This window comes from Notechis scutatus, chromosome 4, assembly GCF_049901735.1.
Source record: "Notechis scutatus isolate UNSWTSFEM ecotype Mainland chromosome 4, rNotScu1.2, whole genome shotgun sequence".
NCBI classification, from domain to species: domain Eukaryota; kingdom Metazoa; phylum Chordata; class Lepidosauria; order Squamata; family Elapidae; genus Notechis; species Notechis scutatus.
Genome location: NC_142012.1, coordinates 137,700,830 through 137,715,149, shown reverse-complemented (window position 1 = coordinate 137,715,149; position 14,320 = coordinate 137,700,830). Strand labels below are relative to the sequence as shown.

At 35.7% G+C, this 14,320-nt stretch overlaps 2 protein-coding genes across 8 annotated transcripts in view; one reads left to right on the top strand and one right to left on the bottom strand.

Annotated features, from left to right (window-relative positions):
• SPHKAP (SPHK1 interactor, AKAP domain containing) overlaps window positions 1-10,724 on the top strand; it is a 72,326-nt gene extending 61,602 nt beyond the window's left edge. Inside the window, exons 8-12 of one of the 5 annotated variants that reach the window (XM_087965081.1) lie at window positions 1,225-1,398; window positions 2,736-2,822; window positions 7,512-7,564; window positions 7,655-7,839; window positions 8,811-10,724. In XM_087965081.1, the coding sequence (XP_087821207.1) occupies window positions 1,225-1,398; window positions 2,736-2,822; window positions 7,512-7,564; window positions 7,655-7,839; window positions 8,811-8,954 (643 nt within the window). In that variant the 3' untranslated portion in view covers window positions 8,955-10,724. Of the gene's footprint in view, window positions 1-1,224; window positions 1,399-2,735; window positions 2,823-4,702; window positions 5,413-7,511; window positions 7,565-7,654; window positions 7,840-8,810 lie in introns of those variants that run through there. The other 4 variants (XM_087965083.1, XM_087965082.1, XM_087965085.1 and 1 more) reach the window with 4 other exon arrangements.
• The window catches only part of DAW1 (dynein assembly factor with WD repeats 1), a 28,594-nt gene continuing 24,812 nt past the window's right edge, over window positions 10,539-14,320 (bottom strand). For all 3 annotated transcript variants that reach the window (XM_087965087.1, XM_087965088.1, XM_087965089.1), the window contains 2 exons: window positions 13,536-13,698; window positions 10,539-12,511 (listed from right to left, as the gene is read on the bottom strand). In XM_087965087.1, the coding sequence (XP_087821213.1) occupies window positions 12,477-12,511; window positions 13,536-13,698 (198 nt within the window). In that variant the 3' untranslated portion in view covers window positions 10,539-12,476. The remainder of the gene's footprint in view (window positions 12,512-13,535; window positions 13,699-14,320) is intronic.

Sequence of the window (14,320 nt, the reverse complement as noted above, 5' to 3'; positions counted from 1 at the left end):
TCTGTTTGGATAGCAGAGATATACAGATGTAATTTAAGATCTACTTATAGACTAGGGCATTAGTTGTAAATTATAAAGGATTTCTGATTCAGCATTCAGCAACAAAATGATTTTTCCCATTTAAATTAGATTGCAGTGTAGAAGGTTTGTTTTTTTTTGCAAACCATGTGATGAGAAAAATATTTTGAGGATGACTTCATTTTACTTTCATATGGGATACTTTTTTTTAATACTCGATCTTGAATCTTCCCAAATATACCGATAGCTGAGCTAGAACTGAAGGTCCAAATTGTTTCAATCATAAAGAAATATATCATGCCACAAAAATGGACACTTTATCAGTCTTTCCCAATTATTGCCATTAGTCTTTCCAACTTACACAATAGGGCCCTTAGCTGATGGAAAAGGGACAGGTTGTGAGCATTGCCAGGCCTGCACCTAAGACTATTCATTTAAGGAAATGTTTTTAAATATAAGTAAAATGTTTATATATAACTTTCCTTTATATGTTTATGAACAACAGTAAAACCAAGAAGCAAAACAAACAGGAGTTACTAATGAATCTAAAAACCATAAGTAGCACCTATAAAATACAGATTTAACCTAAAAGAGATGAACAGCTTTATTAATGCCATAACAAATGTGGACTTGCATGGTACTTAAAATTAATCCAAATACCCAGGAAAGCAGCCATAAAGAAAATTTTCAGAAGTTGTGGCATTGCCACTGAATAGTCTCATTGTCTGATCACCACTCACCTCATATCAGATAGTGGATAAAGAGATGAATTTATTACAATCCTTGACAGATATTTACCTAGCAAGGAAGACCACATTGCTTAAAACTCTTAATTATATTCTTTTCCTGATCTGCTGTTCTTTCTCTCATTTTCTCTGTCCTTGAAGCAAACTGTACTTTAATTTTGCTCCACAAAGATAGGAAAGGTGATTGATTTCTCAGGGAGTAGAAGGGAATGGAAGTATAGGAGGTATAGTGGTACCAACTGCAGACTGCAATCCTTACAAGAGAGAATACCATTTTAGTTTTTCTTGGAAAATATATGGTAATAGATGCATCTTTTAAAAAGGCAGTATAAACTGCATTAGGGTCTGATGATTCCATAACTGCTACAAGGGTGTTGTCAGTTAGAATTATTTCAGTTTTAAGGATTACAGGATAGTCTTGTTTCATCGGGGACATCTTTTTTTTTTTTTTATCAATCAGTTTGACAGTGTGTAGTTGCCCTGAATCTGAAGCCTCTGTAAACAATACAGCAGTGGAAGAGTTTCCAGTCCCTCTTAGCAGCAGTGAAGAAAGTACATGTAGCAGCTGGTGCCAGCTGGCAAACAATCCTGATGATACAAGCAGCTATTTGCAACTCAGCGAGAGATCTATGAGGTAACCTTGTGCTCTTCAAGCTATAAACTGCATAAATGTTTGGCTTGTGGTTTTCTCAAAATGAATTCTGCAAGAAGAGATTTAGCTTTTGTTTCCAGGAGATCTCATTACAGCTTTGGAAATAATTTTTAAAAATGTAATCCCATCCAAAGCAATTGTTTCCCATTCCCATAAGAAAAACACTAAGGGGCAAGCTAATTGCTCAATCAAGCTCATTTCTTTCATTTCATATTGCTGACACATATATTATTTGGATGCACATTGCTCTCCTGTATCAAGTTCTTATTCACCATTAGGGTAGACATATGAGTAGAAAAGTCTGGAGGACAAATGACTATTTAAGGTGACTTTTTTCTGTCAAGCACTTCAGTCTCATTACATGACTGTGATTATCAAGAACAAAGTTTCAGGATATGTGTATAGCTACATAGCTTTATTGGCCAGTCTATAAGGGAAAAAATAACTTAAACAATCTATTCCTTTTACAGATATTTCATTCCATGGCTCATTCACATTTTCTAAATGCTTACATCTAACCCTATGCTGTCACAGATACCAAAGCAAAGTAGATAAATTCACAACCGTGTTAAGACTGTTCTCTTCATAAAAATAATTTGCCATTGCACTCTTGGATCATTTGTCCAACAAGATTGATAATTTATATTAAGAGACTATTATTGTTTTCAGTTTTCACATTATGTGGCTCAGTGCTGCCAAAGCAATCAAGTATTTGGAGCTGGAGATTGATATAAGAAGTCAGGCTGCCAAATGATGCTTCTTCTTAATTTATAAGAACTTTCTGGAAAGATATTCAAAGGGATTACAATGTGATTAGACTTAAAGTAGATATGATGTAAACTTGCTAAATACTTCATCACTGCAATATCAAATGATAATTGGAACAATATATAAACCAATCGTTATTGATCCAATATCATCAAGTGTTCCTATCGCCTGTCAGCACTTCAAAGCAATACCTTTTAAATGATACATCTCACACATTTGCTGCTAATATCAATTGGTTCATAAATCGCCTTATAAAAAGGATAATTTGCTATCCTGGGCTGAAAACACATTTTCATTTCAAAACACATACTTCAGATTTAGTTCTTTCTTTAGTAGTACTTAATATCACTAGATATTATGTAACAGTTTACTTTGCTTTCTCCCCTTATTTTTTGCTCTGTTAATAATGGTTTGCTGAGCAAAGAAGAACTACATGCCTTCATTCTGACAAATAGAAAAGTAGCAGTTCTGCCTGTCACTTTGGGTTAACATTGTCTTCAAATGCATATTGGGGCAGACTAGCATTAATATTAACATTTTTGCATTGTCAGCAATGGCAACAGCAGTACCTCTAGCAGTCTTGGCATTATGGATCTGGAAATTTATCAGGAAAACATACCATCTTCTCATGCATTTAAGTAAGTAGCTGTTTGAGGGTGGGAGTCATCCTACAGAAACACCATTTCATTTTAATTAAAAAAAGTTCACAGTGTGTACAATGTGGCAAACTTTTCCAAAGCTTCATAGTTTATCTTATGCTTTCCAGTTGTTTCTTGCAAGTGGCAATATAACCCTATAGTTGCTTATTTGTTTGATAATTACTGTTTAATAAAAAAATGTCCAGCTTTCACACAAATATTACAATACATAAGAAAGTGCAATTTAACTTTCTGTCCCTATATTAAATAAATTTGCATATACAAATTCATGTCTACAATCCATGTATATTTTCCCTCCCAAGCCTTATTATAGTATTTATTTATTTATTTATTTATTTATTTATTTATTTATTTATTTATTTATTTATTTATTTATTTATTTCATTCATTCATTCATTCATTTATTTATTTATTTGATTTATATTGCTGCCTATTCGCCCATGGCGACTCAAGGCAGCTTACACAATATAAAATAATATTTAAAACAAAAAAATAAAAATAAAAACAATAAGAACTAACAAAAAGAATCAAATAAATTAGTAGAGTACAACAAAACAAAATTTGGGAAAATGAAGTGACAAACAAAAACAAAAACTAACTCCCACTCCCACCCCGAAAACAGCGGATCACACTAGCCATTTGATGGTTTCCATCCCTCTCTGGGTTCCCCAGGCCCGCTGGCAAAACCAGGTCTTCAGTGCCTTTCGGAAAAGTATTAATGAGGGGGCCATTCTAATCTCTGGGTGAATGATGTTCCAGAGAGACGGAGCCACCACAGAAAACGCCTTTCTTCTGGGTCCCACCAGGTGTATCTCCCTCAGAGGTGGGACATTCCCTGCCTCCTCGCTCTAATGGGTTGGGTAGATGTCACCGGCAAGAGATGTTTCCTCAGATAACCCGGACCCAAGCCATGAAGGGCTTTAAAGGTGACAACCAGCACCTTGAATTGCACCCAGAAGCAAATTGCCAGCCAATGCAGCTCCTGCAGGAGAGATGATACATGTGCACACCAGGGTCTGCATAAAATCATGTGGGCCACTGCATTTTGCACCAACTGGAGCTTCCTGATGCTCTTCAAGGGCAGCCCCATATAGAGTGCATTGCAATAATCAAGACGGGAAGTGACCAGGGCATGAGTGACTGTGAGTAGGGACTGCTGATCCAGGAAAGGGGGTAACTGGTGCACAACCTGCAGTTGTGCAAAGGCCCTCCTGGCCACGACCACCACCTGCTCTTCGAACAGGAGTCGTGAGTCCAGGAGAACCCCAAGATTACGCATAGGGTCTGTTTGGGTAGTGCCACCCCATCCCAGACCAAAGGTGGTAATTCTCCCTGAACCAATGAACCCCAAACCCAGAGCCACTCGGTCTTGCATGGGTTTAGTTTCAACCCATTGCTCCCCATCCAGCCCCTAACAGCCTCCAGGCACTGCAAGAGGGAGGACACAGCAACACTTAACTCACCACGGGCCAAGACATACAGCTGAGTATCATCAGCATATTGGTGATACCTCAGTCCATGGTGACGGATGATCTCACCCAACAGCTTCATATAAATGTTGAACAGGAGTGGAGAGAGTACCGAGCCCTGCAGAACCCTGTAAAGCAGTGAGTGAGGGTTGGATCTCTCCCCTCCTATCAACACTGACTGAGAGCAGCTGCAGAGGAAGGAAGTGAACCAAGACAGCACAAGGTCTCCCACTCCCATCTCCTGAAGCCATTCCAGGAGAATCCCATGGTCAATGGTATCAAAAGCCATGGAGAAGTCAAGTAGAGCAAGGATGGATGCACTACCCCCATCCCACTCCCACCAGAGATCATCCATAAGTGCAACCAATACTGTTTCTGTCCCAAACCCAGGCCTGAATCCTGACTGGTAGGGGTTGAGATAATCCGTTCCATCCAGAAACCTCTGGAGCTGCTGCGTGACCACCTTCTCAACAACCTTCCCCAAAAAGGGAAGATTGGAGACAGGTCGGAAATTATCCAACCGGCTTCTTAAGAAGAGGGCAGACCTCAGCCTCCTTAAAGTGCTCGGGCACCATCCCCTCCTGTAGAGAAGTATTAATCACTGCCAGAGTCCACCCGCCTGTCACCTCCTGGAAAGCTTTCACAAGCCAGGAGGGACATGGGTCTAAAATACAGGTGCTCACACGCATACTCCCTAGGATCCTGTCCACTTCCTCGGGGTCAAACCATTCCCAGATAACAGGGCAAGAACCAACCTCAGAAGCTTCCACAGGATCAGCAACCACGCTGGCATCTAACTGGGAACGAAGTCGAATGATTTTTGTCTTCCAGAAAATCTGCAAATTCCTCAGTGCACCCCTTCAGGTGGACTTCAATCTCCTCCTTCCCTAAGAGGAGACATCTCACCTTAAAGAGGGTCACTGGGAGATTATCTGCAGATGCAATTAATGTGGAGAAGTATTTACACTTTGCCTCCTGAATCGCCACAAGGTAGGCCTTAGTAGCAGCTCTTACCCGTGCTCGATCGAGTTCATCTCCTGTCTTCCACCAGCGGCGCTCTAGAAGTCTCCTCATGCATTTCATCCCTCTCAGTTCCTCTGTATACCACGGGGCACAGAGAGGTCTACAGTTGAGGAGAGGTCGCAAGGGTGCAATCCTATCCAGAGCCTCAGTCAACTTCCTGTTCCAAACAGTGACTAAGAGCTTGGCTGGACTGCAAAATAGATCTGCAGTTATAACCCCCAGCTCCTTCTGGAACCTATCTGGGTCCATTAGTTGATGGGGGCGGACCAATCTAATAGGTCCTGCCTCCCTGCAGGGGGATGCAGCTTTTGATAAACTCATTGCCACCAGACTGTGATCTGACCAAGGAGAGGTCTACCAATTCCATGTCACATAGACACATTTAAGTTTCTGTTCACACTTTTGTTTCTGTTGGAGCTGTCTACAGTAATTAATGTAAATGCTTTTATCTAGCAACACATTTTTGCTTATTTTGAAAAGTGATACTCTTACAGCCCCAAGTCCTGCACTAGGGACTCATAGAACCGGTAGGAAACAATTTGGAATCCCACCACTGCTTATAATCACTCAAATTCATAACCGCCTCTGTGGGTTGTTTTGCGGATGAAAAAGTGGAAGTAAGCTTATCTGATTTGTAGATGACACAAAATTGAGTGAATAGCTGAGTTTAAACTTGGAGAAATTCAAATTAACTTTAATATACTAGAAAAAAATAAGCTGAAAATAGCAAAATGAAATTTAGCAGAGAGGACTGCAAGTTCCTCATTTAGGAAAAGCACATGCATTGGAATAGGGTGATGGATAACTGATTTGGCAAAGATGCTTGTGAAACTTATACTGGAGATGTACTTGACTGCAAATTGAATATAAACTGGTTGAAAATAAAAGCAATTACCACTTTGTTAATTGCATTAACAAAAGTATGATTTTTAAATATTAGGAAGTAATAATTTGGTCAGGTTTGTCCATTCTAAGGGCAGCTATTAGCTTTGCTCTGCATTTCAACCTCTATGAATATTAATGTAATGCATTGCATTCATCTCATTGAGGATATTTCTTAGCAACAAATTGGACTTGTTCAGAACAGATTCAATTAAGATGAAGAGAAGCTGTAAATTTCAAAATGAAAAGGTGATTAACACGGTACACACATTTTTTACATATTTTCTTGTTTGGGTTTATTTCTATTGCATTTGTCTAAAAGCATTAAAGCTCTGAACAGGTATGTGAAATATGCTTATGTAATCTATACCTGGAAAATTGAACCATTTATCAATGGATGCCAACCACAATGATTATTAAATTCTTTTGCCTAATTACCCCTTTCCTGGTTTCTTCCAATAAGTCATTAACCTCACAACAATAAAAATATAGTATTGTTTTATACAAACATCTTTCATCATCTCAATTTTGGAAACTCTTTACATTCCAATAACCATATCCTATACATACAGTATATAGTGTGCAATTCTAAAGGACATGTTCAAGTCCAATTTCATTCAATGGAAATGAAACTCAAACATGCAAATGAATGAATACATGCATCTTTCTGAATGCAAAAGTGGGACATTTATGTTTAGTTTTAATAAACATAATATTGGATTCAGTTAATAAAGTTTAATGCAATGAATGGTTTTGAATAGAATTGCAGAAATTAATGATCTTAAAAACCCAGTGTCCTTAACAATCAGGGTTCAAATCCATAATACCCATTTCTTAGATAAAGGCATGAATGGAATTAATGACTGAGGTTGAAAAACTGGGCAAGCATGTAAACTTCTGCCCTGACCATCTGCTACCCCCCCCCCCCCCGACTCGTGGATTTCAGGCTACATTGAGTTTTGTTCTAGATTTGCTGAGCATTTCTTTAAATATTTTAAATACCTACTTAAGATTAATCTGAATCAGAAGGCCCCTGTTTGGTAGAAAATGGTAACTGAAGATAGTCTAGATGTGCTTCCCTTGGCAAGGAATTATGAAGGCTGGTGCAAAACACAAAAAAGCATTTCTCATTCCTCATTGCTCTACCAATAGGTTTTTGTTAGCATAGTTCATAATAAAACCATTACTTTTCTTGATATATCTGAAGTAATCACAGATTCACGAAAGAATGAATATGTAGTAAGAGCCAAAGTTCCTTGTAAACATTGTTTTGTTTGTTTTTTTGCTTCTTAAGTGATTTAACAGAAGGAGGAGTTTTCTGTGAGAAACTACCAGAAAAGATACAAGGTAAGTCATACATTATAAAATGAGGCAGGGGAATTTACTTCTTAAGCATCTGTCTCATGAAATTAAAAAAAACATACTTTCACTTTCTAGCATGCACGTCTGGGTTGACTGTTGAAAGTACTAATGAGAAGAAAGATCTCTTGGTGATAAACGTAGATCTGGAACCAGAATATCCTGATGTGGAATTGCGTGCTACACTTCAGTGGATTGCTGCATCTGAGCTTGGCATACCCATGATCTATTTTAAGAAATCTCAGGAACACAGAATTGAAAAGGTATTTGTGAATGGTTGGATAAATTCCACTGTTTAATATACCATCATCACTTTCTATCATAGGCAACAGTGTACAAGCAAAAAAACATATTTAACATATTTAAAATATGTGTTTAAGGTTAGAATACCATACTCTGATAGCAAAGAGAAAAAGAAGAGCAATTAGATACTGATTGCAAAATGTAAGACAAAAAAAAATCTTTCTAACCCCAAAGAAAAGTAGTATATGATGTAGTGTAGCATAGTATGGTGCAATGTGACTAGTAGATTTTGACCCACTGTCTGAAGTGAAAACAAAATGTCAGAAGATAAATGCTTAATTGATGTATATTAGAATGAAACATACTTTTCTAGGATTTTGTGCTGCTCTATGATTGAAATAGAGATCCAGTATTGGATGTTTTAATTTCCACTGACAAAGACATTTGAGCTGTTTTAGAAACCTACAACCCAGTTTTCATCAGTCAGCTATAGGAAAAACAATACATACCTTTTATTTTTACAATTTGCTTTTAAATACTGTACTCATTTCTACCAAGTGTCTCTTAATTCTTTAGTAAATGTATGTGGATTATTTGATTTGTCATTAATCATTAACTGAGTGATCAGCTAGTGAGCAAAATGTGAATCAGCACAGTGGATGTGGCTGTTAGTCTGCAGTCAATGATTTAGGCCAGTTCACAACTGTTTTCAGTGTTCATAGAGCTGTTTTCACAACATATTTGGTACAGCTGTTTTCACTGTGAATTAATGTGTATTAGTTTAGATCAGGGGTGTCCAACCTTGGCAACTTTAAGACTTGTGGACTTCAACTCCCAGAATTCCTCAGCCAGCTTTGCTGGCTGAGGAATTCTGGGAGTTGAAGTCCACAAGTCTTAAAGTTGCCAAGGTTGGACACCCCTGGTTTAGATCTCTTAGCTTGAAATGAAAAAGGGAAAAACCAAACCTCTAAATTTTTTTTCCTTCTTCCAGTTTTTAGATGTTGTGCAGTTTGTGCACCAGAAGTGCTGGAAAGTGGGTGATATCTTTCATGCTGTGGTACAATTTTGCAAGCTCCATGAAGAAAGTAAAGGGCCAACTCTGAGTCTCTTTGACTGGCTTCTTGAGCTAGGATAAAAACCTTCTTAAAATATATTGTTTGCATTTTTATTCCATTTTAAGCGGCAGTGATCTGTGAGTGGCCCTGTTTTATTCAAAATCTCAACATAAATAGAGCTGAAAAGTATACATTCTGCTGCTATATCATGACCCTGTTCCAAAGCAGTGCAAAGAAGGGAAGGGAGGAGGGAGGACAGGGCAGAAAGAGAGAAGTGAAGAGCCAATGTAAAATATTACTACATGAAGGACTTGGTAGCTTTGAATGCATTGCTCTTGAAAAGTATAGGATATGCAGTTAAATGACTGGTGTTTTTTTTTTACAAAATCTAAATGAAAAAGACATTTTCCATAATCTGCCAGCTATGTACTAACTGCTAACTGAAATCCCCGTAACAAAATTCAGTTTTTAAAAAAACTTCGTATTTATAGTTCAAATGCCTGATTATATGACAAACGAGTACATGTCCTTAAATAAATTCTATATTGTTCTGCTTTCAATCTATTCCCAAGGAGCAAATTAAGGTCTATGCTGACACTGCACTGAAAAGCCTGAAAGTCATTCCACAAATGTGTCCATTCTGCTGAAAGAATTAAGCCCAATAGCTTTTTAAACGAGTTCTTAAAACTCTTGTCCAGTCAGTATAATGCTGGTCTGTCCTTTAGTAGAATTGAGTCTCACTGGGAATGCTAGACAACAGCCTGAATGGCCGTTGTCAGAATATTAGCATTTCCTAGTTTTAACAATGATTAATGTGCTTTATAAAACTATTTCTAATTTCTGAATAAATAATAGAAACATGTACTCTGAGTAAGTTTGCAGTGGGTTCAGTCAGGAAGTAAATAGTCATTTAACTCCAAAAGTAAAATAAGTTCAATTAGGCCAACCTGGAAAATAATGGCTTTCCATTATGCCTTAATAGGAAGATTGTACTGATGAAATGTTTCATACTATTAACAGTTTATTTCTAACATCATTAAGCTAATATATCCTTTTATTGTAAATATTTGAAGTATAGTACATAAGGTTTTTCTTACAGAAAAATGTGCTTGTCAAAAGCTAGTATGTTGCTACTCAGAAAAATAGTTCTCATCCTACTCATTTTTTGTAACAGCTAAAGAATCTGATTTTAATATATACAGTAATCAAGAAAGTACATTAGGTTGCAGTCAAAAAAATCTCCAGCTTACTACCTGATAAATAGCTCCAGTACAATTTGCCAATATCATTGCTAATAGTTTCCATTGTGGCGCTACTATGATATTGAACATTTATTTCACAAAAAGGGGTGCTTTTCACTACAGAATAATGATTTTTAGAATGTATCCAAAAATAACATTATTTTGCACTATTTTAGAAGCAATTTTTAATTCAGTATAGCCATAATTACCACAATTTCCCAATCATGCCTGCCCTTTCTTATATACACAGCAAAGATATTGTCAGCATTTCTATCAATTTAAGTGGCTTTATGGAAAATAATCATTCTATAGTACATGAGAAAAGAAGAACTTTGGACTACTTTGAAAAAGTACCATTTCCTAAAACGTTTATCAGTATGTGTTTGCATTCAGAAATCAATAATACATCATTAGAGATTGATATAGTGTCGAAATATATTTATTTTTGACCAATGGCAAATTAGTTGTGAATTACACAGATTTTGCAGTGGTAGAATAAATGTTTACAAGCACAAATAATATAACAATGTAACAATGTGATGACATTTCTCTCTGTATATTACATTTTAGTACTGAAGCCTGACTTGAAATAAATTTGTGTTAACAATCTGCCTTTATCTTTCTTAAATCCAATTCTGAATATCCTTTGTATGTGATACAGATGAAATAAAGCATTGTTGTACAATTATTTAGTAGGAGAGATGAGTTCTGTACAAATCATTACCAGCAAGATCAGACTACCAGTAAACCTAAAAGCCTATTAAGTAATTGATATTTAGCCCTAATGCAAGGGTCTTCAAACTTGGCAAGTTTAAGACTTGTGGACTTCAACTTCCAGAATTCCTGAGCTAACATGACTGGAGGAGGAATTCTGGGAGTTGAAGTCCACAAGTCTTAAAGCTGTCAAGTTTGAAGACCCCTGCCCTAATGTAAGATATAAGATTAGATTCATATACTCATATATTCTGAGCCTATATCTATGCAAATAATATTTCTCTCACTTCTGATATGTGGAGTTTTTGCTTGCAAATAGATACATTTTAGTAGCAGCTGAATAGTTTCATTTAATTTTTCTATTTTTCATTTAATAGTTTCTATAAACTTTTTGAAGGTATGTACTACAGAAACAAGTAAGGTTTCACCTTCCACATCTGGAAAGGTGCTATGTTTTGTAAGGTAGAAAATAGTGGTCCTTTGATATATTAGAGCAGGGTCCTTTGATATATTAGAGCAACGGCAGCATCACGTGACGTATCGAGACTTTTTCCCACTTCGCTAAACCGGGCAGGAGCGGGGCTACCACATGATGCATCTGGTCCACGGTTTAAAGGTTTCACCTGACATTTTTAGCTTTCTTCATTAAAAGGAAACTATACATAGTGTAGAAAAAAGTTCAGATAAGCCAGCAAGCTGATATTTCCAGAACCATATAACAAAATCTAAAGATTCCCACACATTTACAACTAAGCTTTATGCCAGCATCTGGATATTTTGGAACACAATGATGCTTTGCTGACAGCAACAGTTCTTTAACACTATTCGAAACAGAAAATTAGAAAATCATTTCTAATGCCTAAGAAATGATGAATCATAAATAATAATATCAACAAATTCTGGTTTATACAAGAATTATACAAGAGTTAACATAAACAACATTGCATGAACTTTGGGGCAGGCATTTTCCTGGATAGCCTGCTCATATAGAAGCCCAAATTAGCAGCAGATCAGATTAGAAGGCTCTGTAAAAGTAACATCAAGTTCTTGAGAAGAAAGACAGTTCACATTAAAAGAGAAGACATGTAGGTTATGCTGTTTCAATACTACTATGACTCTCACAATTGAATGCCAAAATCAGTGTAATCATTTTCATTTCAGCTTAAATCTTTCAGGATGGGACAAACCATAAATATAAACTGCACTTTAAAAAAAAATCAAGAAATAGAAGTGTACAATATAAATTCAAAATTAAGTCCCAAATATAAAATATGAATAGAACATTCCAATCAATACTACAATGATATTTACATTATAAATATTGAAATGTTTTATTAAATAAAATTAAACTTTGTAAGGATAAAGTATCTAAATGAATGCAAGAGTAACAACTAATAGTATGCTGAAGCCTCCTCACTCCAACTAGCCTATAGATCTTTAGAGAAAAAAGGCATTTCTTATAATTTTCTCAATAACACATTTTTACATAACTAGCCAAGTTAATTCCAGAAAATATTTTTGGTTCATAAAGAATATAAAGGACAGATGCAAAAAGCAGATTTTTAAAAGATTAAAAACACTGAATTAAAATTCTATATAAAGCACTGAATTAAAATTCCTAGAGAAGTGGGTCAGCCTTTGTTTCAATTAGCGCCATATCCTACACGTATTATCTTTGCTTCCTAAAAAATAGAGAAGAATATAACATTAAGTGTTAAATTTTTTTTATAACCATAATGTCTAAACAACAGTCTAAGGGTTTACATGCTGGATCACGAAAGTATTATATTTTATCTCAAGCACTATCCTTGTTTTGTTTGTAATCAGTAATGCTCTTAATCTCAAGTAATTCAACACAGTTATTACTTTTTTTGAAAATTAATCTTGCTGGCTTTATACCTAAAAAACCATTGTGCTATTCTTTAATTATAGAAGAAATCATTATTTTCAGCCCAAATATATTCAATAAAAGCTCTCCGAAAGGATTAAAAAAATCTTTACTTGAAATCTTGGCAACTCTGTATTCTGAGAATATGCTATAGTGATGCACAGACTAATGGTCCAGATCAATATAAAGCAGTTTTATATACTATAGCTTTTTAACAGTAAGCCAAAAAGCAGTCATTCATAAGATACAGCTTCCCACAATTATACTTTCAAGCTTATATTGCTTAGTTTTATATGTAATACAACTGTTAAAAATAAACCATAAAATGAGGCAATTACAATTCCTCGTACATGGATTACAATGTTGAGTAAGCCAGCACTCAACAGTTTAATCCATAAATAGGTTACATGATACATCGACTAAGTTATGGCTTAATGTCTGGTCTAATTCAGATCACAGGCAAAAAAAGGCAAATGTGACTGGAATAATATTGCTTTCTCCAAGTCTTTTTTTGTTGCAATGTTTAGCAATATGCAGAAGTAACACTTCAGCTACTTCTGCTTAACCTTTTCATGACAGAAGTGTAAGCAAATATTGAAATCTGAAAGTTGTTTTACTCTCACGTAAGAGATGAGAAATGTAAATACATCAATCCCCTCCAAACCAAACTAATTTAATCCAATATGTATAAAATGTTTCTGGACTAAGAAAAACTGGGAAACTCTTTATTTCACATTGCTTTATTTTTATTCACAACTACCTGATAAAACATTTCAATTGAACTATAACAATTGTATTTCAGACTATGTACTAGTTACCTGTAATAATTATATTCCCTTTGTAATTGAAAGCACAGGAAAATATCTCATCAGTGTGGCCTTCCAATATTTGAATGCATTGTCCTGTCTTGGGCTCCCAAAGGCGAGCTGTCTTATCTGAACTGGCTGTAAGAATACGACTTCCTTGAGGATTGAAACAGATCTTTAAAAAATGATAAAATGATATTTTTTAAAAATAGCTAAGGAAGTAGAATACTTTATTGTAGTTTGTCATCATTTCTACTACTATTTTATACATGCAGCCAAGTGGGTGGCTTTAAGCTAGTCATGATTAAGTAGATTTAGGTCACTGAAACAGAATGAAGTTTTTCATGGCAAGTCACCAGAAACTGATTCACTGTCTTTCTTCTCAGTATGGTACTTATAATTATTTTGCAAAATTAGAGAAGTAAAAAATGTAGGAAAAAATTATGAACTAATTTAAGATTAATTAAATTGTAGACTTAATTATGAACTAATGGATTAAAATGTATGTCAGAAAACATCAAACAGTGTTACCTAGATTGTTATAGTTGCATATCAAAGTAGCAAGTCAGAGGTTGAAGATTGTTACATGTCACACCCAGTAAGGAGTAAAAATGAAAAGAAGCAGATATAAGTTCTAGGAAAAATGTGCAATGTTCTGAATTAATATGATATGTGAAAACAGTTATACAGTAAACAGTTTACAGTAAGCAGTCTGTAGGTGACGTGAGTGGATGAATGAAAATGAGATGAGGCAGTACAAAAAAAATGTGATCGGCCAGCCAAGTACTACAGATGAC